Source organism: Falco cherrug, chromosome 4, assembly GCF_023634085.1.
Source record: "Falco cherrug isolate bFalChe1 chromosome 4, bFalChe1.pri, whole genome shotgun sequence".
In the NCBI taxonomy this organism is placed as follows: Eukaryota; Metazoa; Chordata; class Aves; order Falconiformes; family Falconidae; genus Falco; species Falco cherrug.
The window spans coordinates 84,756,881-84,781,725 of NC_073700.1; the positions used below are offsets into that span (position 1 = coordinate 84,756,881).

Below are 24,845 nucleotides of genomic sequence, written 5' to 3' on the forward strand. Positions count from 1 at the left end.
TGGCCTGTACAGGACAGGAAAGCTGAATTTTATGCAGATGGTGAAGGGAAGGAAATTCAGACACGTGAGGTTCTGCAGAAGGATAGATATGGTCAGATCAACAGGAAGTGAAGTCTTGTTACAATAGATGAAGTGGGAGTTGTTCGCTTCCCATGTCAATATTTTCATACCCATACTGCAGAAGTTCCATTCCCACCGTTCTCTCTCTATATATATACATATGTGCTTGTGTATCCCAGAAGCCTGTCTTATTCACTGACTCAGCTATTCCATTGTAATTGAAGACATTGTCCTCTCCTCTGTCATTCGTTCTCTCGTATGCAAGTCAACATGCCCTCATGGCTGGGTTGAATAGACTTTGAAAACTATTTTGTATTTCTGTAGGACACAGCAGCTTGATCTATGCACAGTAGACGTTGGGTAGGTTATAGTCTATTGTGACGATACTTGTTTTCTTTCAGGGACAGGGTTGTAAGCTACACTCTGGGTCGCAGACTTCCTACAGACCATGTCAGTGGCCAGCTGCAGTTCCGATTTGAGATAACTTCATCCATCCATCCAGGTAATTCTCAGTCTTAACCCATATCTCTTTTTTCTTTTTTTTTCTTTTTTTTTTTTTTGTTTTTGTTTTGTTTTGCGTGTTTTCTCCTCAGAAATCTGAATTCATTCCTGGCTGCTCTGGGACTTTAGGTACAGTCATGAGCAAAGGAAAGTGCATAAAGTCCCCTGTCACAGGATGCATCGTGAGTCACAACTTCTTCCCTGTTTCCCCTTAGCTTAGAGCTACTGGAGTGTTATATCCCCCTGTTCTTGGCTGCTTCAGGTACTCTGCTACATCATGGGGAGAGAAGAGGTGGAAAACTAAAGTCTCATTTGCTTCTCTTATCGCCTGTCCTGGGGAGGTGCTAGATGGGCTGTTATTTGTAGTCATCTGCATTGGAGCACTTCATAAGTAAAAATGGAGAATGTAATAGCAGAGATGATTGGAAACTTTCTCATTTTGATTATTTTTAATGAAAAAATAAACCAAAAAATACTCAGTGTTCCCCTCCTTCCCTCCCTTTTGGTTTGGTTTAGATTGACATTCTCTTGTAGTTATTAGAAAGTCACTGTCATGATGCTGTAAGTTTGAACCTTGGTTTTCATGTCAGTGTCTCAGCAGTGTTACTCAGGGACTCTTTGCCTCTGTGTGGTAGCGTCCTCTTAGGTACACTTTGTCAAGCCAGCAGCAGCTGCATTAGTATTTGGAAACTGTGAACTTCCCCTTGCTGGAAAACCCTGACTTCTGTCTTTTTACTATTTGGATGGCATGAAAGAGCCTAGGTTATCTGGCATCTGGGATGTGGCGGTACAGATGAGGATCACATCAAAGAATGTTTTGGGGAAAGTGTATGCCTTTCAGGGGTGTGAAAAACAGTTTTTTAAGTTATCTGTTGTGGAGTCCTGTCAGCTTCAGCATGACAAGAAAAATGTCATTAAAACCTCAGGGAAGACTTCCTTGTCATTCCCACGATATTCCTTTCAATGCCAGTTTGGGTCAAAGAGGAGTTCCAAGAAGGTGTTACCTTGAGGTTATGTTGCAGGGACGCAGGGTGCTGCATACAGGTTACCACTATGGGTAAGCCCTGTTAAACCCACTGTACAAACACTGCCTAGCCAAAAAAAAAAAAAAAATTGGCATTTTTTTGATAGTTGCTCAGGTGCCCAGACATTTCACCTGTCATTTATGCTTTTAAGTTTCTCAGATTGCTGTGGATGCCTATGCCCTCACAGCCAAACCTCTGGTTCAGTCAACACTTCTTGTTGAAGGAGTAAGTAATTTCTTTTCCTGTCTCATACAGATGATGAAGAGGTCTCCATTAGTGCAGATCCTGAGCCAGCTGACCTCCAGGAAAGCCCTGTGAACAACCCCACAGAGGAAAGCCTCGGTGAGCCTCCATGCATCAACACAGTGACCTCAGAAAGTACAGCTCCAGAACAGCTAAATGGATACAGTGTGAACAGTGTTGATAGCCCAGGGGCTGTCAAACCACCTGGGGAAGTCAACCAGAACAGCTTAAATGAAGAGCTAGCAGGAGATGGGGAGGTTGATGCGGTGCCAGTTCCTGAGCCCTTGGAATCCATCCCAGGAGAAGTGCTGCCGACTTTGAGTGCTACGGACCTCACGGAGCAGCTGGCTCTGCTGGCTTGCATGTCTCCTCCTGAGACTGAAGTTAGGGAAAATAACAAAGTCAATTCTGGTACTCAGGGAGAAGGTGGTGTCTTGACCAGCATAGAAACGTTAGATATTGATGAGGTGAGTGCAGATGTGCATGCTGGCAAGGACCTAGAGAAGAGTCAGGAAGAAGAAGGGGCTTCAGCCCAGGAGGAGGAAGACAACAGGCTGCAACTGAGGACCACAGCAAAGAGGAAAAACAGGCCGTGCTCCCTGCCTGTGTCTGAACTTGAAACAGTCATAGCTTCAGCTTGTGGTGAGCCAGAGACCCCTCGCACACACTACATACGGATCCACAACCTGCTCCACAGCCTGCCCTCAGCCCAGATGAGCAGTGATGGGGAAGACGAGCAAGATGGTGGCAATGGTGGGGAGAATGATGAGGAGTCTACAGTCAAGGAGGCACTGGAGAAGGAGGTGGTCAGTGAGAGCAAGACAGTGGCAGCAGAGCCTGCTCTGGAAAATGAGGCTGAAGAGAACTTCAGCCAGAGCACGGTGCCTCCTGGGACCTTGGATGAGCAACTCTCTGACTTAAATGATGGGCTGTTGGATGGGGAACACCCCAGGACAGGAAGCGAGAGCGAGTCGAGCTCCAGGCCCAACGGTGACAATGAATGTGAGGCGTGTGACACCTCTTGCTACAGCCCCTCCTGCTACAGCACTTCCTGCTACAGTACCTCCTGCTACAGCACTTCTTGCTACAGCACCTCCTGTTATGACAGTAACAATCGCTTCTCCAGCCATACCCGCTTTTCCTCCGTCGACAGTGCAAAGATTTCTGAGAGCACGGTCTTTTCCTCACAGGATGATGATGATGATGAGAACAGTGCTTTTGAGTCAGTGCCAGATTCAGTACAGAGCCCTGAGCTGGACAGGGAGCAAGTGGATGGCTCCTCCCAGTGGCCAGATGAACTAGTAGCTCATGGTGGGAACCCACAAAGAGCCACAGAGAGTCTAGACACCCCAGTAGCAGGTCCAAGCAGCAGAAGAGAAGGTTAGATCCTGAGAATCGATGCGCTGAGCAACCCTGATTATCTGGATGTCGCAGAAGGCATCAGATAATCGGGGTTTCAGATAGCTCACGGTTTATTTCGTACAAATTTGGGGGCTGTGAGCTGGGCCAGATATCAGGGAGGGTTGGATAATTGAGCCTGTTCTGAAAAATCCCAGCAAAACCGAATAAATCAGATCGGGATCTGTATATATGGATTCCTGTAGATACACGTGCATCATTATAAAATCAAGATTAGCTACTGTAGTTATGTGGCAGATCAGCATTATCACATCCACCAACTCATTCCTTATTTCCTGGGATTGTTCCATTTCACATATCTGATGTGCTGCCATGTCTCTGATAGTCAGTGAGAGGAACAGCTTGTGCTTGTCAAAGGGCAGATATGCTGATTTACACCAGCTAAAGAGCTGGACCAGTTTCTGTATATGATTAGTAGCCGTGCACAGTCATAAGCGTGGAGAAATGCAAATATTTGTCTCTTACAAACCCAGTTCTCTAGCCCTGTTTGTTCCAGTTCCCCAGGTATCAAACAACTCCACCTCAGATTTCACAGACCATAGGGCAACTCAATGGAGATTATTTTTTTGCTTAGGTACTTTGAAAATGGAATTATATTGAACAAAATTCTCATCTCCTTATCCTTCTTTAGAGATAAAGCATACTAAAGAAAGTATTTTTTAACCTTTATAATTTAGGTACTGGTTTTTCCCAATCCATCCAAACCATTACGTTAAATTCCTCCCTTTGGTAACTCATTTTATGTCTTATGGAGTTGCATGAAGAGTGGGTTTGATCACTCATCTTTTCTTCAGCTAGTGTGTCATTTTTCTCCAGCTGAAGAAGTAAAGGCCTCAGCAGCAGCTAAGGAGTATGCAGCAAGGTCAAGAGGTAGTCTTTGCATCTCCAAATCCTAAGTCATCTGTCCCCAACTATAAGTGACACCAAATTAAAATGGCAGCAGAAGGATAGCGTACTTAGGAGTCACTGGGAAACCCCAACTGAAGCATCCTTCTACCCTTTCCTTCTCTATTGCCAATTTATTTACCCCCACTTTCCACTGCCACAGACCCTACCCCAGCAGAAAGAAAGGTGTAAGGGTGGCTTTACACACTGGACTGTGTAAAGATTTTGTCAACAGTTGAGCCTAGGCAATTATTCGCTCTGCAGAGCAGAATCCAGCCCAAAGAATTAAATTCTCAGAAGTACACAGAGGTATAGAACCCAATTTCCTTCCTTCCAGACAAGGGTCTTTGTGTGTGGACAGCATTTATGTGCAAGTATACCTAAGGGGGCATGAGCGCGTGTGTGTGTGTGCGTGACCATGCTTACAGACATGATGGTTATTTCAGACTGTGTGTATTTTTGAGAGGGGATGTGGGGGGAGAGGGTGTCTTCTGCATATGGATTCAGTACAGCTCCAAGATTGTGCCCCTTGAGCCTGTATAAAGGGCACTGCAGTGCTAATGGTGGCTTTGCTTTGATTAACTGAGAGAGAGAGTATGTCTGAAGGGCAGCCTGGCTCTTAGCACTCTTGATACCACCGGGGGTGCTTCAGGAAATGTGCACGTTGCATCGTGATTTGGCAGCTCTTACAAATACAGTAGATGTGGTCACCTCCATCCGCTCCAGGTGACTGATACTACCATGCTTCCGCTGGCTTGGCGTAACTATCTTGACTAGGGGAGAGTCAATTATGGTGAGGTAAGTAAAGAAACGCAGATGGATGATGTGGTAGTTGGTGCTACAACACCTGTAGTAACAGCGTAGTTTTCAAGGCTATGAGAGATGGACTTTTAGCACTGAGTAATAACTTACATAACTCTGCTGTCTGTTCAAAACACGCAGCAGAGGCAACTGGGAGATACGCCTATACACAAGTGTTTAATGAAGACATTTAACAGGCCATACGGTATCATCAGAGCACCTAGAAGAGGGAGTATTTTTGTCTAAGCAATTTTTCTCGCTTCTGGATGGTGTGAGGTTTTTTTACAGTTTTATACAAAATTGGCTTCTGCCTTCGAGCTGTCAGTTGTTTAAAGAAAAAAATATTTTTTGGTAATTTTTTTTTACATCTGATAGCTATATGTTTGGACTTTTTACAAAAGGTTATTGTAGGCTATTAAGATTCTGACATTAAAGACAGCTAAACCAGCCAGCACACAATGAGTTTGGCTTAGCTGAATGGTTCTGGTGATGCTGGAAATGCTAAATGTATTTTTTCCTTAAGCTGCATCTTTCTGATGCATGTAAATGTTATATTTATGCAATTCAGATTGTATCTGGATTAACAGGCCCACCAGGAGCTGAAGGTTATAGTGAAAAACTGTTACCACACAATATGAAAACGTGTCTGTTAGTAGGATAAATAGCCCTGGTTTCTAAGATTTTGAGGACAGACCAAGAAGGGATCTTAATTCTAGAACCTGCGAAGTTTTAATGTGCAGGTTCCTTGTTCTCACAGTTAAGTCTAAGATAAGGAATGCTTTCTCATCCCTACTATAACTTCTTAGTTTCTTAAAGGATTCTGTAAGCATTGACTGGATCTGTAGTTATTCATTCCTTTCAACAGAACATGACTTTGGACATTTGCTTAGATTTAACTTATTTCATATTTGGCTATATAGACATATGTACAATGTTAGAGTTTAAAAACTTCTTCTGCACTGTCTACTGTGTGTCCCTCTATCTTCTTCTTTCCCTCTTCTGTATCTCAGGTCTTCCTTCTTTATCTCGGATCCTGACTATGTCTCACTGTCTTTTGTCTCCTCTTCTACCACTTCTACCACCTGTCTCCTCCCTGTTTCTGGTCCTTCTCTCATTCTTCCTCCTTCCACTCAAGATAGATTCTTTGAATTTTGAAAAATACCTATAGAAGGGGATGACCTTCTGCTTTGTGGGGACTGCAAAATCCTGCCCTTCCAGTCCACTTACACAGCCATTGATCTTTTGGAAAAGCATGGAAAGATCCAAGGCAGCTTTTAGCCTCGTATTTCACTGCTGGGATGAATTAAAAGTTGGAACCAGGATTTTGCATTTTCCTGCCAGTTTCTGCAGAAGCTTGAGTTTGGTTGTACGTGCACAGTATTTCTCAGAGATCAAGCCTGATTCTTCTCTCGCTTACACTTGTGTGTCTATGAGTCCAGAATCTGGCCCATAATAGTTTAGCATTGACTCAAATGTGAGATCAGAGCCTTGACTGCATTATTTTAATAATTCTTTGGCATATGTGTTGTTATTAAAATAGTGCTTGAAAGTAGGAATAACCAGAGCTGCTCGTACACCAGGCTAACCTATTTAAAAAATAATCACTTGTTTTACAGTAGCACATTTTTTGAACCACATTGTAAAAACCGTGAATGACTGTCAATGTCTTGAATATCTTGTCCGTAGGTGATTGTCCTTTACTCCATAATTCTCAGCCAGTCAGCCAACTTCCTTCTCTGAGGCCTGACCATCATCACTACCCAACTATCGATGAGCCTCTTCCACCAAGTAAGCTTTAGTTTTTTAATTTATTGCGTTTTTCAGCTTTTCCTGTTAACTCAAACAGTGTAGAGGTCAGTATGTCTTTCTAAATAACCCCATCTGCTCTGTATATACATTCTCCAGGATCCAAGCAATATGCCCATTTGTTTCCCTTATTTGATCCGGACTTCAAGTGTTGTCGTGTTATTTTGGACAAGCTCCATAAACTCGATCTGCCTTGGTCAGTCTTCTTCCTTAGCTACCATGAAATGAAAATAGTAATATTTCCCTGTTTCCAGTCAGTGTGTTTAGACTCAGATGAGTGGGTGTCTGTCAGATGTTCCAGAAGCCTTCCTATAAAGCTTTCTGGGTGGTGTATCAGCAAAGTACTCTGATTTTTCTATAACATTTCTATAACCAGCTTCAAAGATGGTTTGAGGTGGTTGTTCCTGTGGTCTGTCAGCTCTGCTTGCAGGTCCAGCAGAAACCCTTCCACAGTCAGGATGCTCCTGGGACAGACAGATCCAAATCTCAGCAAAACCAGCAGAAGCTGGGAAAAGGCAGCTCATGTAGAGTGGTCTCGTTGTCCTGTCTTTGGATTTGATAATCAGTGAATTTTGTGTTCATTTTGGACTTTAATGGTGTCTGCAGGTGCATTGGATAGAAGTGAGACGGTCTTGAGTAGCGTGATCAGTTAGCAGGCTGATAATATGGGATTGTTACCACCGAACCAACTGCTGGAGATGTTTTCACTTGTCTTTGTAGCCTTTCCCTTGTGTATTCCTGGATTACCCCACTTTTTGCATTGGCGTTAAGAGCCCAGCAGAGCGCACTCTATGCCCTGCAACGTGCTGCTGGTCACCTTTCAACTTCAGCACAGGATTTAACAACCTAAAATGCGCAGCGCCTCAGAAGAACAGCCAGGCATATAAACAGAGCACTCTATTTTCTTCCAAGCACAATAAGGGGACACACTTACTTGGCCTGTGGTGTCCTAGACAAATAATTCATCATTTACCAACCACGCTGTCGGTATTCCCTAAGCCAAAAATAGCCGCAATGTTGGCGTCAGCTGCACAGTAGCATGAATGATTCAAATGCCTTTAGCCCAATGAAGTCTTAGTAGAGTCCCACTGTGGCTTGCTAGTGAATGATGAAATGGGAACAGTTACCTCTGTAACAGGCAAATACTGCTCTTCCTTCCACTCTTACCTCAACACCCCGCAAATAGGGCATATTCCCCATTAGGTGACCTAATGATAGGACACGGATGCCACCTCAGGTAAACAAAACATACTGTGAATCTGTTCCATGTTCTTCCATCACCAACTGAATACATTTTTCCTCTTCCTTAGAATTATCCTTAAAAGGCAAGTATTTCTACCATTGGTTTTCACAATTGCTTTCACAACAGGGTTTAAGGCCATGAAATGCATGTGTGATAATACAGTACAATCCCTCTGTAGGATTTTATTTTAGCATTTGCATATAACGTAATTTTAACAATAAAGGCTGACATTGTGGGCTTAAATATATTGGCCTTAATAGGAACAGACTGTACTAAGTTAATTTGGAGGGCAAAAATGTTGAATTGGATAATACCACCTAGAAAGCCTGTTTCCAAAAATTCTTCATGAAATTTTAAGGACACTTCAAAATTAAAACTATAGCCTTAATCTATAAATGTTTCTTCTTCTAGCATTCGCTGTGACTGTCTCAGTGTCTTTAATGCCTCTTCATCCTAGATAAATAGATCTCCAATCATGTGAAAGAAATAAACTTTATATTTTAAACTTGAGTTATATGAGCAAACCTGGCTTACTTCTCATATGGAACATTAGCTTCTGTCCATAAGTACAGCTGAAGATAGTTTGCCAGTGCTGCAAATTCAGTATTGACCGGTTTGACTTCGGTCATGAAGAATCATGGACAGTCTTCTTCTGTTTTGCACAGTTTTCTGAATAACTTTGTTTTGTGGTAACCCCACAACAGTTGGTCTCAGGGAGGAAATTTAATTTCAGACAGTGTTATTTCAGTAAGGTAGAACAGATGCATTACTGATGTAGGAATGCCATAATGACCAGTCTGAATGTTAAGGCCTATACAAGGTTGACAGAAGATTTGCAGAGTTTGTACAGCCTCGTGACAGCATTAATAGTCACCTCTTATTATGCATATGTTTGCCAGCACTGCTGGAAACCCTACAGAACTGAAGGCAAGAAAAATACATGTGCCCAGTTCAGAGCTGCTCTTTGCTGAAGGTGTGACTGAGCTCGGAAAGGGAAAGGCAGCGTATTTGCTTTGCCCTGCCAAGTTTATGGTCCTGCCAGAAAAAGTTGCATCTTCTGGTATAAACCAGAGCAGTTTCAGAGGCTGCTGCGAAATATGACTCAGCTGATGAAGAGGGATTACTGCAGAACAGAACCAGTACTGTCCCACCCCACCCAAGAGCTCCAGCATGCTCTTACTGTGAAGGTTAGTTAGGTGGAGGTTAGTCTCTGTTCTAGTCACAGAAAAACTGACAAAAGACCCGGAGGAGGTATGGCTGCTTCCTAGATCACCTGTGCCCCTGAAGTAGTGTGAAGGGACTTGAGCACAGCTCAGAAGCAGAGTTCTGTCTGTTAGTTCACCTGTCAGCCTGTTCGTCTCTCTGTGCAGGTACCCATCCATCTGTCCACAAATCTGGTATCATCTGCAGCTTCAGTGACGTGTGTGACTTACAGGTTGTCTTGTGGGAAGGCGGGAAGTGCACCTGCCACCTGTGTACAACAAAAGTATCGGCACCTGCCACCCTCTGACAGCCTTCCCAGGAGACCAAAAGAAGTTATTTAGCTGATTAGGAATGCTGTTGTGAGGAGCAGTGCTGCTGCAGGTTTCTCAAAAGCCATGTGACACACAGTTCCTAATACTTTAGCATGCCGATGCAAGTGTCAGCCCATGGTTTCAGGTGTATATACCCGTAAAGCAATTAATAAAGTAGCGCTCCCAGACAGGTCTAGTTCATGTCTGTACATACTGCTGCTGACTGTCTCATACCTCCAATAGACATAGCCTTCCTGAAGTTGCAATTCAGTCTATGTGATCCTGACTTGATGTTTTCACTGTGACCTCCCAAGCTCTGGACAAGTTTCGTTGCTCCTAGATTTCTAAGTATTATGCTTCAGAAGTTGCATTTAATTAGAGACACTGCAACATAACCTCTAGAGCACAGGGCTGGATTGTGAGAAGCCCTTGTTTGACTGTGTAATCGGGTAGTAGTATTCTCGCTAAGTGTCCATCAGCAGGCTTGATGATCAGACCAATATGACCAGTTGGTGTCTTCTGTAGGCTGTCTTAGGGTGTGGATTTACAGCATTTCCTACAAGCTTCTAATTATCCATCGACCCTTACTGTTCTCAACTTGTTACGTGTATACCACGATAGCATGAGGTGAGGACTAGGGTTTGTCCCTTGCCAGACAACAGCAAGGAAAACTAAGATCTTCATGATGTTAAGGTACATCCTGTCACCTTTAATCTGGCCAAGATTATTTCCTTGAGGATATTGCAGATAATGCATAGCTCCAGAAGGACCATTCCCCACCCACGGTGGTGCGCCTGCCACCAGTGGCAGCGTGCTCAGCAAGACTCTGGCCTTCAGCCTGCCGTATGTGTCAGTCTCATTTCCTTCAATGTGCATCTGTTGTACTTGATGTGCTATTTTTCACTGTCTTATGTTTTAGACGACGTTTCCCCAAAGCTGTGATCTTGTTCTTGAAATAGCTACAACATCCTTGGGAAACTTTACCTGGTGGGAGGAAGAGAGAGTGCTCTTTAAAATTGCATAGTTGATGTTCGCTGTGAGAGACACTCTGTAGGCTTTGTGTCTATAAGGACTGAGGTACTTAGAGTCAGTTTTGAAGTAAATAACGTGTGTGCACATGTCTCTTGTTGTTTTGGAGTCTTAGAGAAAATTCCTCCAAGGACTTCCAGTGCCTGTCTTTTGAGGTTTGTGGAATTAATGTGTCAGGGACAGCCAGCCATAGACTTCAGAGAGCCTACACTTGGCTGGACCAACCCAGGTATGGGAACTGAGTTTAGCCAGGGTCAGCATTCAGGGGGTGGGAACTGTTCATAAAGCGTAGGTTTCCAGGTATAGCAAGAAGAGGTACAACTTCAGTCCTACTCTTAGAGAGTAGGAGATAAATAAAGTATGAAATCCAGCTGATCCGGAATTTGATCATAGAAAGCCATAGATGGAGCGGACTCATCAGGGAGGAGGGTATCACAGTAAGAATAAGAGAATACAAGGAAGTGTTTGCCCCCAAAGGTAATCACCATATGTACATTTGTGTGTGAATGTGAGTGAGGTTTGTATACAAACACGTGTAGGAAGTATGTGCATATATATACATAGATACGTCATCAGCTGACAGATCACCTAGAAATATGAAGCTAGCAAGCGTAATTTATATCACTACTCCATACATTCCAACCAATTTGATATGTGGCTTTGCTAGCTAACTCACTTCTGAATTTCTCCTGTTCCAAACACTTTTTTTTACCAACATTACCATTTTCCACAAGCCATTATATACCAAATTACTTTTAGCTTTCGGTCATGGGACAACATAAACATTAGCAGGAAACAATAATGATGGAAGGCTTAGTATTACGCTGCCAACTTTAGCCTAGCTGGCATTCATTAGAGCAATAGATTTATGATACTTATCTGTTTAGAGAGATTTCTAAGGATATGTCCAATCAGGCTGTGATCAGTTTTCAGGGGAGCCTTTAATTGCTGTATGGTATCCTTCGAAGCCACTTTATAAAAAAGAGAGAAATGAAACATGTTTTTTCTGAAACATAACAAAAAAGAAAACATGTCATTTGGCATATCAGCTCAGATGTAATCCTTTTCTACTAAGGGTCGCTTCTAAGTGGCTACCCCAACCTGCAATTAATGCAGCCAACTAGGATTACTAACTGTAAAATTATCCAGCCCTTTAAAAACTGTAGCCACTAAGTCACTCGTTTTTCATGGTCTATGGTAGTGAATTCCATAGGCTACCTATGTGCTGTGTGTGAAATGTTTATGTATATGCATATATCTGCATATAGACAAGCACATAGTATATATACACATTTGAATGTATACTTCAAATATATACACATAATATATATTGCACGCATGTAGACATATATATAGTATCTCTCATGTGTATATACCCTGTCTGTGTATACATGTGTGTGTGTGTATATACATCTCCCACATTTAGGCTTTCTGGAAGGCATCACACTGACAGCATCACCCTTTTTTTTTTTTTTTTTTTTTTTCCCAACCCTAGATTGGGAAGCTCGGATAGACAGCCACGGGAGGGTATTCTACGTTGATCACGTCAACCGAACCACCACGTGGCAACGCCCCACAGCCGCAGCAACGCCAGATGGGATCCACAGGTCTGGATCCATCCAGCAAATGGAGCAGCTGAACCGGCGGTGAGTGTTGGCACCTTTATTCCCTTGAGATCTGCGCTCCCCTTTTTCCACGCTGCCCTGTAGCTTGCTTCCTTCCCCGGTGCATTGCATTGGCTTCCTAAGGATTTATCTTTACTCCTTGTTTCCTCCAAGTCCAATGTACATGTTCCTGTCCCCACCACGGTTCTCTTTCAGCCTGCTCGTGTGCCTGCTGTGGGTGTCCAGTACCCAAACTTGCCCTCATGAGAAGTGCCGTTGAGTGAAAGATGTTGCAAAACATTTCAAACAGCAAGAAGAGGCTTTTGGAAAACTTTTTTGCAATGTCTCCCAGAAGAGAAGGGAGTGTTCTTCCAAAAGATGGAGTCACTTTTGCTATTTAACTGTAAAAGCGGTATTGATGGGTCAGCATCTGGTGCTACAAAGGGTTCTGAGCTGGCTGTTCCCAGAACAGTGTTGCCATCTCAGCGTGGCGTTCTTGCTCACACTGATGAGGCCTGTTGAGAGGTCTGTCTCCTTTTCCAGGGCAGAGCGCTGCTAGAGCTGCTAGAGGACTGTACACATTTCTAGACGTAGGCAGAGCTGCGTAATGTTGCATTGAGCCCTGCAAATCTGTCAGTTCATTCTGAGCTGGCTGAGATATCTCTTAATGTGGCACATATTTTCCCTTTGTTTGACTAGTCCACACCTAGATTTGTTTATCATTTCCTTCTCTTGCTTGCTTTTCAGGCTGAATTTAAGAGGAAAGTGAAAAAATAGACAGTTGGTCAAAAAATCTTCCTTTTTTACTTCACAAAGTTCGGTTTTTTTGCAATTCCCTGCTTACTGTAATTATATGGCTTCTAGAAAAAGACAAGCAAAAGTGAAATTATATTCTAATTATAGCATGTAAAATGCCACAGAATTTTTTTGGTCTTTTTTTCTGTGCTAAGAGAAAGATCTCCAGCTGAGAGAAGGATGCAGAGTTTCAAAGTACTCAGAGTGCAGAATAGTTTGGGAGTTACTCTGTCTAAGGAGAACTGGGCCCTGAAGAACAACTGGAAAGTTAATGTAACCTGTGGAGAGCAAACCAGCCTTCTTAAAGTGACTATTTTGCAAGTGAAGTTGACACCATCACAATGCTCTTAAAGAATTTCTCTTTTATTTTTCAAAAAAAATCATTATTTTGGGTAGCATTTTGTAATAGGTGTTAATGTCTTGCAAAAGTGGAAGAACCTGCTCAGCATTTATCTTCATTATAGCTTTCCTGAGAATGTGTCAAGCTACCACATTAACACTAAAAAAACCCCAACAACAAAACCTAAAGAAAGGTTATATTTAGTGTAGATTCTCTAAAGGGATTTACATTATGTCTCTACCATTTAGCTTTTGCCTTTAAGAGAGATTTTGACCACGTCAAAGCTCATACTGTTTGGCTGCCACTTAAGCAAGTTACTGCCACAGAAAGCAGAAAGCTCTGTTGTGGACATACATCAGCTCTTTTTTTTTTGTTTGTTTGGGGCTTTTGGTGGTGGTGGTAGTGTTTTTGGGGGGTTTTTTGTTGGTTTTTTTTGACATTGAACTCATGTAAGTGCAGCACCCTCAGGAAGGTGAAAATCGGTGCTTGTGAGAGAGGAATTTACCGTTCTATGTTAATGCAGGTTAATCATTAAACCAGCTGTGGCCGCAGCAACTGAAGGGCAGGCACTGTCTTTGTCACCTCCTTGCTTCAAACTTTATTATTCCATGTTTTCGTGTAGGCTGCCTGGCTTTCTTGATTATGGCTTGACTGTCACTGGTTTGGGTTGAGAATTGACAGTTCATGGGACTGACATTCTCTGAATCTCTCTGGTTTTAGTATTGACATACCCAGATACGAAGTGAGCAGTGTAGAGGGGTTTCAGCAGTAGCATCTCCTTACCCGAGTCCCCTTGAAGACTCAGTACTTTGCAACTTACTGAGCATGAACTGTCATGACTTCTTGGGACCAGGGAAAAAAGCTAATGATTCTCTACTCTCTGCCAGAGAGCTCTGTTGATTTGAGAAGCTGAATACGGATGTCTCCTGTTGTTCCCAAGTTTGGGAACGTTTCCTAAGATTCTGGTAAAAGAGATTCATACTGAATCTCTGAGTGTTTGTCCAGTGGCAAGTTAGTTATATATTTTCAACCTGGCTGTTATAATTTTTAAAATTAGTGTTGTCCTAAAACTAATTTCAAATACTTTGTGTCTCCAGATTTCAGGACTGTGAGGAAAACTACTTTTTATAAGTGGTTATTATCAGCACTGTGAAGGATCAGGCTTTGTTTTAAGCACTCATTTTAGAAATACTGTTTTGTTGTATTTCAAACTTCATATATTCTTCAACAGATGCACCTGAGAATCATCTTAGGTGAGGCCACAGCAAACATAGACCTTATTGATAGAGTTAGCAGCAGCCTGAACTTTTGCTCTAACCTCAAACAAGATTTGGACTCAGAATCACTTAGCAGTTTGAAAAAACTTGGCGACACTTCTTTTTAAACCAATCTACTCACGTTTTGCCTTCCTGGTTTCATTTGTGGAAGGCAATGGAAAGACTAAAATATTACAAGGAAGCCTGATATTTCCAGCCCAGCCAAAACCACAAAGCTTTGGAAACTCAGCCTGAAAAAAAAAACCATAGCTGTGATTGAGCCTAGTCCTGCTTTCCTCCTGTGCTCCAAGCTTCCCATTAGCTGTACTAGCCACTTGAGGATACAGGGAATGCAAAACTGGAATCTAAGTGTTGGGCAAACTCCAAAGGGACATCCATACTTCTTATTTTAAAGGCTTTTGCTTGTTTTCTACAGCACTGCTTGACTTGCTTGCTTGTTAGCAAAAAGGTAACAGCCCTTGTTCAAACTCTGTTGGAAAGATCCTTTCCAGCATATGTGTATCTAGACTTGTATTTGCACTAATTTAAAAGGTAATACGTAACATCAATTATAACCATAACAGTTAGGACAGCCACAATGTGGCATTTCTAAACTGCCATTGGTTTAGACAAATTACTTTGCCAGGAGACTGAAATTTCCAGGGGCATTCCCATAACTTTTGCACTTTCAATGTTTTCTTTAAGCACTTTGGCATTTTCTGGTATTTATACAAGATGATTTTATAGTATTGCAACCCAAAAGAAAAGTGTAGCCTTTTGTTGGCATACAGCTAGTGTTACTCTTTACGGTTTGCCAACAGGGATTTTCTACCATCTAATTAAATTGAAGCTACAAATGTTTTTTATATGTGTGCTTATATCCCTTGATTGTATGAACTTTTTTTTTTCCCCCTCCCCTGTCTGTTGCATGTGGGTGTTGTGAACTCCTTCAGTACTGGAATGGAAAGTTCATTCGATTGCACGTAGTTAAGTAAATAAAAATGTAAAATGTAGGTCTAAAATGGAGGGTTTAAAACTGCAGTAAATTCACGCTGTTGTGAAACCTGTTATCAGAATTTCCATGTAAAGATAGATGTTTACTTAAACAGTCAAAATGCACACTAAATGTAGCTTCCAATGACTTTGAGTGCTGGGGGACACATACATGCTGTGAAAATTTAGCATCAATCTATTAAAACTTTAATTATATTTCTTAATTATCTCCAGCCCTTCTGCCCAAGATTGGGTTGTAGTGAGCTGCTTGAGAGATGTAAAAGCCAGATTTTAACTGCTTTGAGGAACTAGGTCCTAACTAACTTCTAATTTGGAATAAAGTATGGATTAATAAATAAAGAGAGAGAAAGTAAGTAAAATTCTAAGTCAGAAGTTGAGCAAAGGAAAGAAAAAGGGCGTAAGTTAACAAAATGAGAGACCAACAATGCTGGATCAGAATAAATGCAGGCAGTAAAGCTGTTCTGTTTTATATACATACAGAAATGCAACCCAGAAATAAAGATTAAAAATATTGGGGTGGAGTAAAAGCTAATTGAAATAATTAAGAGAGCTTATTTTCTTTCTTTTCTTTCTCCTTCTGCTTCTTTCTTTCTGTTTCTCCTTACATTTTCTTTTTCTTTTCTTTCTCTCTCTGTACATAAAATATATTTCCTTATTTAATATATAAGACTTATATTCATAGCTAGCCAGCAGAGCCAAAGAAATCTGATCTCTCATCTTATTCCTCTGTCCATGTGAGTGAACAAGTTAACTCAAATTTTTGTGTAGTGCAAATTCAAAACACTCCACGTTAGTCCCACAGCCAGGTATATACTTTGTTCCTGATCTGGTAAGGTATATAGGATTGATCTCTTCCCTAAGACCATGATCAGTGCCATTGACATCAATTAATGTGGCAATTAGTTCTGTGATTAGTACGAAAATCACATTATAGTTTTTTTAAGGTGTTCGCAGGTTTTTAGTCAGAATTTTCTACTGTCATGCTTCTTGCTGTTGTTTGCTTATCTCTATATTGTTTCCTTTTCCTTATTCTGCAACTAGTCATCACCCAAGCTAAATGCCCGATCCCACTGATTTCCAAAAATGAACACAACGCTCGCATCCTCATGCCATTCACTCAGCTCATGTGTTACATCCTATTCTGCTTTTCTGGGGCTGTCTTATCAATCGGATTGTAGCTCTTTCAGGTTATGCCACCTACTAGTTTACATTCCATATTACCTGCCAAAATGGAAGCGTTCCCAACTGGTGGCTGTGCAGTATTGTGATAACCATTCTGTGAACACTCTTAATAGCCTTTACCTTTTTAGTGTTGAGCTTGTGCATCCAGTATTGAATAAGAAAGACTGAAGGGTACTTAGTGCACCACGGGAGTGACCCTTACTTCACTGGGTATACTACCATAAGACTAAATGAGAGGGGGAACCATGATCCACCAGTAGTTTTAGGTTCCAGACATCCAGATATTTTAAAGGGAAGCCTAGGAGCAGCTTGTAGCCTAAATACCTGTCTAAATTTGACCTTTGAGTATTCTTTGCTTTGCAGCCTCTGTAGCCATTTGTTAGTGCAAGATGCCCTGTTTCCAGGGTAATGGCTGACCCAAGCACGAGTAGCTGCATCAATTGAAGAAGAATCAGGCATGCTTCTACTCTGTCATATGTTGAAGGTGGAAGTATTGGAATCATCCGAAACCAATGCTGATTGTTAAGGTAGAAACCACCAGAAAGCTCTTCTGTTAACTAAAACTTGTTGTTCCTTTCTCTGAATGTACATAGCTACCAAAATATCCAGCGAACTATTGCAACCGAGCGGACTGAAGATGATGTTGTAGTAAACAACAGGGTGGAGAGAGTTCCCACTGGAGGAGGAAGTGACTCTGAGGCAGAGCCTTCCCAGCCAAGCTCAGGTATGGGGACAAAAGCTACTGAGTGCATGGTTGGGGCCATTCAGCGATGGCATTCAGTTCTGGGGAAAGCTGCATTTCCACAGGAGACCAGAACTTTATTATACCGGGTTGCAAAAACTAATTAAAAGAGAAGAGGTTTAGACTTGAGGCTGTGGGTTTTAGACCTGAAGCTATAGGTACAAAGCTAGATACAAAGGGCCTCCGTTCTTTTTTAACAACTACTAAGACAGACAAAGCATTTTTACTATAGTAAAGGGCTATTTGAAATTAAAATGGAAAAGACATCTGTTTTTTACTCTCCTTATTAGCTGCAAGAATGAAACTGTCTTGTTTTGCTGCCATATGGTTTTTATCTTGGGGCACTGCAGTTTGTTCTGTCCGGGCACGGCTTCTGTGCTGCCATTTGCCCATGTGGTGGCACCTGCAGTGGCCCTGGCATCAAGTTTACCTGTGTTTATAAAGCTGCAATTTTGTGATACCTGTGAGCTGATCTAAGCGTGGGCTGCCACTGCAGGAGGCAAGCTGTCTTTTTACTCATCACTAACTTACGTGACAGGACCCCTTACCAGAGCAGAGAACTAACCTGACTGAAAAATAAGTTTACAGCCAGATTGGTTTTTTCATCTGACTCATTAGATGATCAGACAAGAATGAGTCTCACTGCAAAGGAGAAGAATGGGTACCCAGGGTGGGATGGGATGGAAGGGAACTCTTCTACTCTTTTTGGTAGTAGTCCTACTGATATTTTCTTAAAACATTTGTGAAACCATAGCCTAAGTGTTCATACCAGGCAAGAAACACCAGCAGACTAGTGCCCGCTATGCAACTTACAACAATGAACTGCTTTGTCTGAGAACTTGCACCACCAAAATGAACAGCCAGTTCTTTTCCTTTTGGCCACTGCTGCCTCCACCTAACTTTGTGTTCTATATTGTCTGCTGGAAATAAACCTGACTTCTTGCCATCCGCCATTCCTCTGTAAATAGCATTGGCAAAGGGAAAGAACCAACACAATCTCTGCTTGAATTTTCTTAATGTTCCATGTTGAACAGGAAGAATTACACAGAGAAATAGTGAACTAACTTAGGTTTTTTTAACAAGTTTAGAAAAACACTCAATTTTGTCTGTTTGTTTTCCTGATCCATTAGGTGTTTTTAGTTTGAAAAATCAATTTTGACCAAGAGTGTTTAATGTTTGATATTCAAAGTTTCTTTGCAATCCTTTGTATTGCAATTTATGGGAGCATTTTACCTACACTGGATCTTATAGGGAGAACCCAGTCCTGTTAGCAGCAGGAATGGAAATGAGGTACACATTGTATTATTGGCATTTAAATTATAACTAATGTAGTCATTACTTGTAATATGGACAATCATTTACTATCATAGCTTACATAATAAAATAATAATTTAATAGGAATTGCTGCCATTAAGTATTTAGGTCAGTCTATTATGTAACATCCACGTTTTTGTTTTAACTTCGAAGAGGTAATGAATATTATATATGTCATCTTAACAGATTAGGAAATGTTTTTTGCTATAGATAATTGTTTTGCTTTTAGGAGAAAACGTGAATATTATATAAAATGTCAAGAATTAAAAGATAAAGGGTGATGTAAACCAGACTAATATAAGAAAAAGCTGCAGTATGATACATGTGCTATTTGCCTTTTCGTTTCAATTAAAAAGGTCAGAAGGAATACAATTTAGTCACATGAATCCAGATTCTAAAGCAGTATAAATCAATTTAATTCCAGCACTGGATCCAGTCTGCAGTTTTAAGTGGGTAAAATAATATGATGTGTCTAGCAGGAAGAAAAAAAGTGATAAGATTAAATCTGTATGGTTCTGTTGATGACGTCTGCATCCAATTTCCTTGGACTGCCACTAAAAAGTTGGCTTGTATTTGAAAATGCCAGAACTTCACACTCAAGCCATAATTCCATGATACAAAGTATTTTTCTGGTGGCTGTAGAAGGTCAAGGACCTCCCACCTCCACAGAGTTACATTCTCAAATGCTTAGTTCTGCTCCTGTGCTTCATGAATTGATACAGATTAAAAATAATCCCTTTGTGTCTGTTTTTGTTTTCTTTACCCTACGAGTCCCCAAACCCGTGGCCTTCCAAAAATAATGCAATTACAAGTAAAGGGCAATGCTTTGCAGCACCAGCGTGGGTGTGAGTGGCTGAGCAGGGGGCTTCCTCAACCCAATCTTGCTACTAAATGCTTTCTGCTGATGAACCCCTCAGGCTGGACTGGGAAATCAGATCTCTCTAAAATCACCAGTTAGGATCTGGGTGACGGGATTGAACCAAACCATCAGCTGGTAAAAACAGTTGCATTCACATTGATATTTAGAGACAGCAGTAGATATGTTTTATATCATAGACACAGTTTTATAACATACAGTACAGAAAAGCATCTGGCTCCCGTGCTGCTACTGTAAGCACTGCATCACTAACCATGGGCAGGATGTCTACCAGTTTGCCAGCAGGCTTGTCTTGGAAATACAAAGAAGGTAAGTGCATCGGGCAGGACAGTGAGTTTTTTATACTGTCACTTTTGCAGGTGTTCATTAAAGGTTAAATAATAGACTGCACTTGCCACTATGTTAATAAGATTTTGTTGCTTTTTTTTTTTTTTCCTGTCCAGAGATTAGGAGGGAAGGTTCCCTTTCTCCTGTGAATTCTCAAAAAATCACCTTGTTGCTGCAGTCTCCAGCTGTGAAGTTCATCACCAATCCTGAGTTCTTCACTGTGCTGCATGCAAACTATGTGAGTAATTATGATTTGTTTTCTCACACAACTGATTTCTGAATCCAAATGCTGCACCTCAGGTCATCGGGGAGAACACAGTGAATTTGAATTGCGTGACTTGGGGTCTTTTCTGAGTACCAGACCAGGCTGGGGACAGTACAGACAGGCTCCTCCAAGGAGACTCTTGTTGGGATTCTGCCTCATACAAGGAATTCCCTGGCACAGAAAAGCTCTTTAACGTTATCCTTCCAGAATAAGCAGGAAGCCTTGGTTTCAGCTTGGTTGATTCCATTGTCTGTTGCTGCAGGGTGTGAGGTTGTTGCCTTTTGAGCAATGTTCCTGAGAGATCTTACTTGGATACCAGAGGTCTCAGGAAAAAGGGAAAAAGTTAACTCATGCAGTTTACGCTCCCAAGAAGCATGTGGGCATAATACAGTGAAAGAAATACTGCCTTGAGTCAGTGTAGCTATTTTGGAAAAAATAAGAATTAAAATGAATTTTCAGAATGCAAATAACTTTTTTCTCTCATTAATGCAATAAATATGCATGTTTTTTACAAACCTGATTTGGAGTGGATAAAATGTAACAATAGGTCAACCAGGAGGAAACAGGGAAATCTCACAAGGAGATGCAGTCCAGGTTTTCCATACCTTGAGTGTAGTTCATCTGCATGTGACTTCTGAATATTTGGAAAGTCATCCATTTCTGGGTAGGGATGACCTTTCTTTTTGAAGGGAAAACAAAGTAAAACACTTCAAGAGTTGCCTCAGCACAGGTCTTTAGCTAAACTACAGACAACAAGTTTTAGCTGTGGTGCTTTGTGGATTGAAGCCAGATATCCATCTGCAAGCATCCGCCAGAAATTATTGCCCATGAAATCCTGCAGAGGAAGGGATATATTAACTTATCTGACATTACCTGAACTGGGTTATGGGGTACACGTAATTTCTTCCATTGACAGGGTGATAGATAATGATTTATAGCTGGGAGCAGTATCGTTTTCATTTGGCGTAGTTGTTTGCAAAATGTGCAACTGATTTCATAGTGTAAGGAACAGAGACTGTTCACAAGGGACTGAATGCCAATTTTATTTCTCACTGAAACAAAAAAAGCCAAGAGAGGCCTTTAGTTTGAGCCTATAAAGTTGTCTCTAATATGAGAGCCAGAATAATCTATTGAAACATCTGTCAAATGGTCATACAGATTCCACTTGTACAGAAATAATGGCCCACATAACTTTTGCCTTAACAAGGTTGTAATATTTTAACCACAAGCCCCTATTAAAATTTCAAGCTATTAATTGTGCCAATGAAGTTGGGATTGGAAAATATTATCCAGCAGTTAGAATTAAAAGAGAAAGGCTCTAATTTTTCAGATGTTTTATTTCCTTGGAGAGATAAAACTACATTACTTTTTTTGTTTTCCTAGTGCAGCTAAGGGATACTCACACAATCATTGATCACACATTAGATCAAAATACAACTTCTGTCATGGGCTAGGCTGGGATCTTAGCAAAATGTGACCATGAAGCTTTCCTGGGTTATAATGAGGTCATATCTTCGGGGCAGAGGTCATACCTCTGTGATTTCTTAACATTTACTAACTCTTGCCATAATTAGGGACCCTGTGCTGCAGTAGTACTCTCTTCTCAGTGCTACCACCACAATAAATCCTTAAATAATAAAGATAGTACTTGTAAATGTTTGATTGAATTATAGTGGTTACATGCATTAAAAGTACAGAGCAACAGAGAATTTAAAGCTGTTGGGTCAGATTCTCTGAATAGATTACAGGTGCGTGCACTGGGGCTCACTTCACTGGAGATGCGAGTCCTCCTGTGATCCTTTATTACTCTAATGAGTAATTAAATCCGTTGGGCTGACCAGCAGAACCAATGCACTCATTTTGTCTCTAGTGAAATGCTCAGAAGGGTTGCAGATGTTTGTAAAGCTTCCTACCCTGTCTTGGGTAGCTTTTTCCATGCAGTAGAAGATCCCAAGAGTAGCCTGTGGATGAGAAAAGGTGTTGTCACCACAAGTGTGTTTTGTGGTGCTCTGTCATTGAATACACTGTGGTAATAAATACAGTTCACTGTGGTCCCTGTTCTGCAACGAGATCAGCACTGACTCACTCAGAACTGCATCAGGGCATGTTCCTCTAAGAGGTGTATTTAATGTACATTGTGAGATACAACTGGCTGCCTGAGGGGTAGCATTCATCTGACTCATGAAAACATCTCCATCAGACATGCTTTGTAGTCGTTGCAGAAACAAAAATTCAGTTCTAGGAAAGGACTCCTTTCAAAATAGCCAATTGAAAGTGTCTCTTTCTGTCCTGTGGCTATAAAGTGACCATAAATAAGGTAGCATGCTTAGATGTAGATATCTGCACTGCAGTCCTCTTAAGTTCATGAATCTTATCATATACATCTTGCTTTGAATTATAGCATAAATACGTGTTCACAGCAGTCTTTGCATCTCTCTGGCATCATCCAGTCACACAGGTGGGGTTTCTGTTGACCAGTGAAAGCAATGGAATAGGCACAACTACATACATCTTGAGTGTGTGGTGTTTTAGCTGACCGTCTTTTTGGAGTGCATTAGAAAAGCAGTTTATGCACAAGCTAACTATGCATAACGTGTGGGATGTTTCCCTTTCCAGATTGTATTTCTTAATTCTGGGTGTTCATGGAAAGTAGTCATCAAATCAAAACAATGAGATGGAAGTGATTCTTCACTCTAACAGGATTTGTTTCAGTTCTTTGGGCATACGTCCCATGAAATAACCAAGTATGTTGTTTTGACATCAGAACTGGTTTTCCTCACTTCTGTTTTCCATCTCGTAGAGTGCCTATCGAGTCTTCACTAACAGTACCTGCTTGAAGCATATGATTCTGAAGATCCGTAGAGATGCTCGTAATTTCGAGCGCTATCAGCACAACAGAGACCTGGTAAATTTTATCAACATGTTTGCTGATACCCGACTGGAGCTTCCTCGTGGCTGGGAGATAAAAACTGACCAGCAGGGCAAGGTAAGAGTGCCAACAAAACCAATCACTCGTTTAACACAGCTCATCAGACTACAGGATTACCAAAGGTTCCTTCCTTCTTGACTCAAAATTGGTGAAAATTTGGTTTAAACAACACAAGCAGCAAACAGTTCTTTTAGAAGCAGAAAAGGCTTCAATAACAAGTGCTTAAAATCACAGTGGTGACCCTCTAGCTTTCTGTGGAATATCACACCATAGCCAAGACAGCACTGGACTAACAAAAATGTTGAAGCCAGAGTTTAGGTCTGTCATTACAGAAAAATTTGGGTTAGTGTCTCTGCCTTCAATGAAGCTTTGCTGAGTGACTGCTGGAACCACCAAACAGGCTAAAGCAGCGTTCCCCAGTAGTTTTATTCTCTTATGTCTTGTTTACTTCATGGCTATTGCACGTGATTTTGACCTATGTAGCTTCAAGTGTTTTCCAAGAGCTATTCTAGCTTCAACTGAGAAAGTCCTGTGATTTGGAGGTGTCTTCTATGGACTGCACCTAACCAGGGTATTTCTGATACACGATTGCCAGTGGTTTTCACTTCATGATCCCACAATACCATCACAGTGTTGGCAGTCGTCTTACAAAAAAACATTGTTCCTGTGTGTTTCAGTCTTTCTTCGTTGACCACAATAGCCGTGCTACCACTTTCATAGATCCCAGGATCCCGCTGCAGAATGGTCGTCTCCCTAATCATCTGACTCACCGGCAACATCTTCAGCGACTTCGTAGCTACAGCGCTGGAGAGGTAATTGTGCTAGTATCGATACAGTTACTTTTGACAGCAATCTTCTGCAGCAGTAAAAGTACTTCTTATCGTTGAAGTGCATTTAAACAGACTGTCTTTTGCATTTTTCTTTTCCAAAGGAAATAAGGCATTTTTTTCTTCCTGAAGTGTTTCTCTCAGAGCTTGCTAATAATGAAGGTTTATATTTTGACCATTTTCAGAATAAAATAATAAACAAGTAAAGCTAAATAACCAAAGTGAAATGATGACAAAATAGATTTGAAAAGAAGAATCCATATTTGACACCCTAGTCTTGCTTTAGTAAAGTCATTCATTATTTTTATAGCCTGTTACTTCAGCAGCCTCGTGTGTTTCTTCATTCCTCACTGTGACACTGTGCTCTGAAAAGATATACTCCCTAGCAGTAGTGTTATGATGTATGTTGAGGTTTGCCTCCCTAGCTTTCAATCACATTAAACATCTTTCCTGTGTTTCATGGGGATGATTTTCCTCACTGAGGGCCATGGACAGGATTGCTAGAAGCATAAATCCGGGGTTTGTATTGGGGATTTAAGGAAGAAAAATACCGGCAATCAGATTCTTCATATAGGAAATCCATACGATTGAAGATTTGTAAAGATTGAAGCTGAATAGGAGTAGAGATGTATGATGGCCAAAGGATCTTCCTCTGCTGGAAAAACATCCAGAGAAATGCTTGTGAAATTAACACTGAAGTTTATTGCAGCAGGACCAGCCTGAACACCTGCCACTGCCAAATGGGGCTGGGATCAGGAGCTGGCTGGGGTGTGAGGGTAGTACTTCAGGACCAAAGGCAGAGCGGGTGTGAATAGCTTGGGTAGGTTTTCCCCGTCTTGGGTGAATA

General features: G+C 41.4%; 1 protein-coding gene across 2 annotated transcripts in view; it reads left to right on the forward strand.

Moving 5' to 3' along the window:
• HECW1 (HECT, C2 and WW domain containing E3 ubiquitin protein ligase 1) overlaps positions 1-24,845 on the forward strand; it is a 258,160-nt gene that overhangs the window by 182,228 nt on the left and 51,087 nt on the right. For both annotated transcript variants that reach the window (XM_055709166.1, XM_055709165.1), the window contains 8 exons: positions 462-562; positions 1,842-3,209; positions 6,621-6,722; positions 12,022-12,172; positions 17,311-17,441; positions 20,094-20,215; positions 23,043-23,228; positions 23,849-23,983. In XM_055709166.1, the coding sequence (XP_055565141.1) occupies positions 462-562; positions 1,842-3,209; positions 6,621-6,722; positions 12,022-12,172; positions 17,311-17,441; positions 20,094-20,215; positions 23,043-23,228; positions 23,849-23,983 (2,296 nt within the window). The remainder of the gene's footprint in view (positions 1-461; positions 563-1,841; positions 3,210-6,620; positions 6,723-12,021; positions 12,173-17,310; positions 17,442-20,093; positions 20,216-23,042; positions 23,229-23,848; positions 23,984-24,845) is intronic.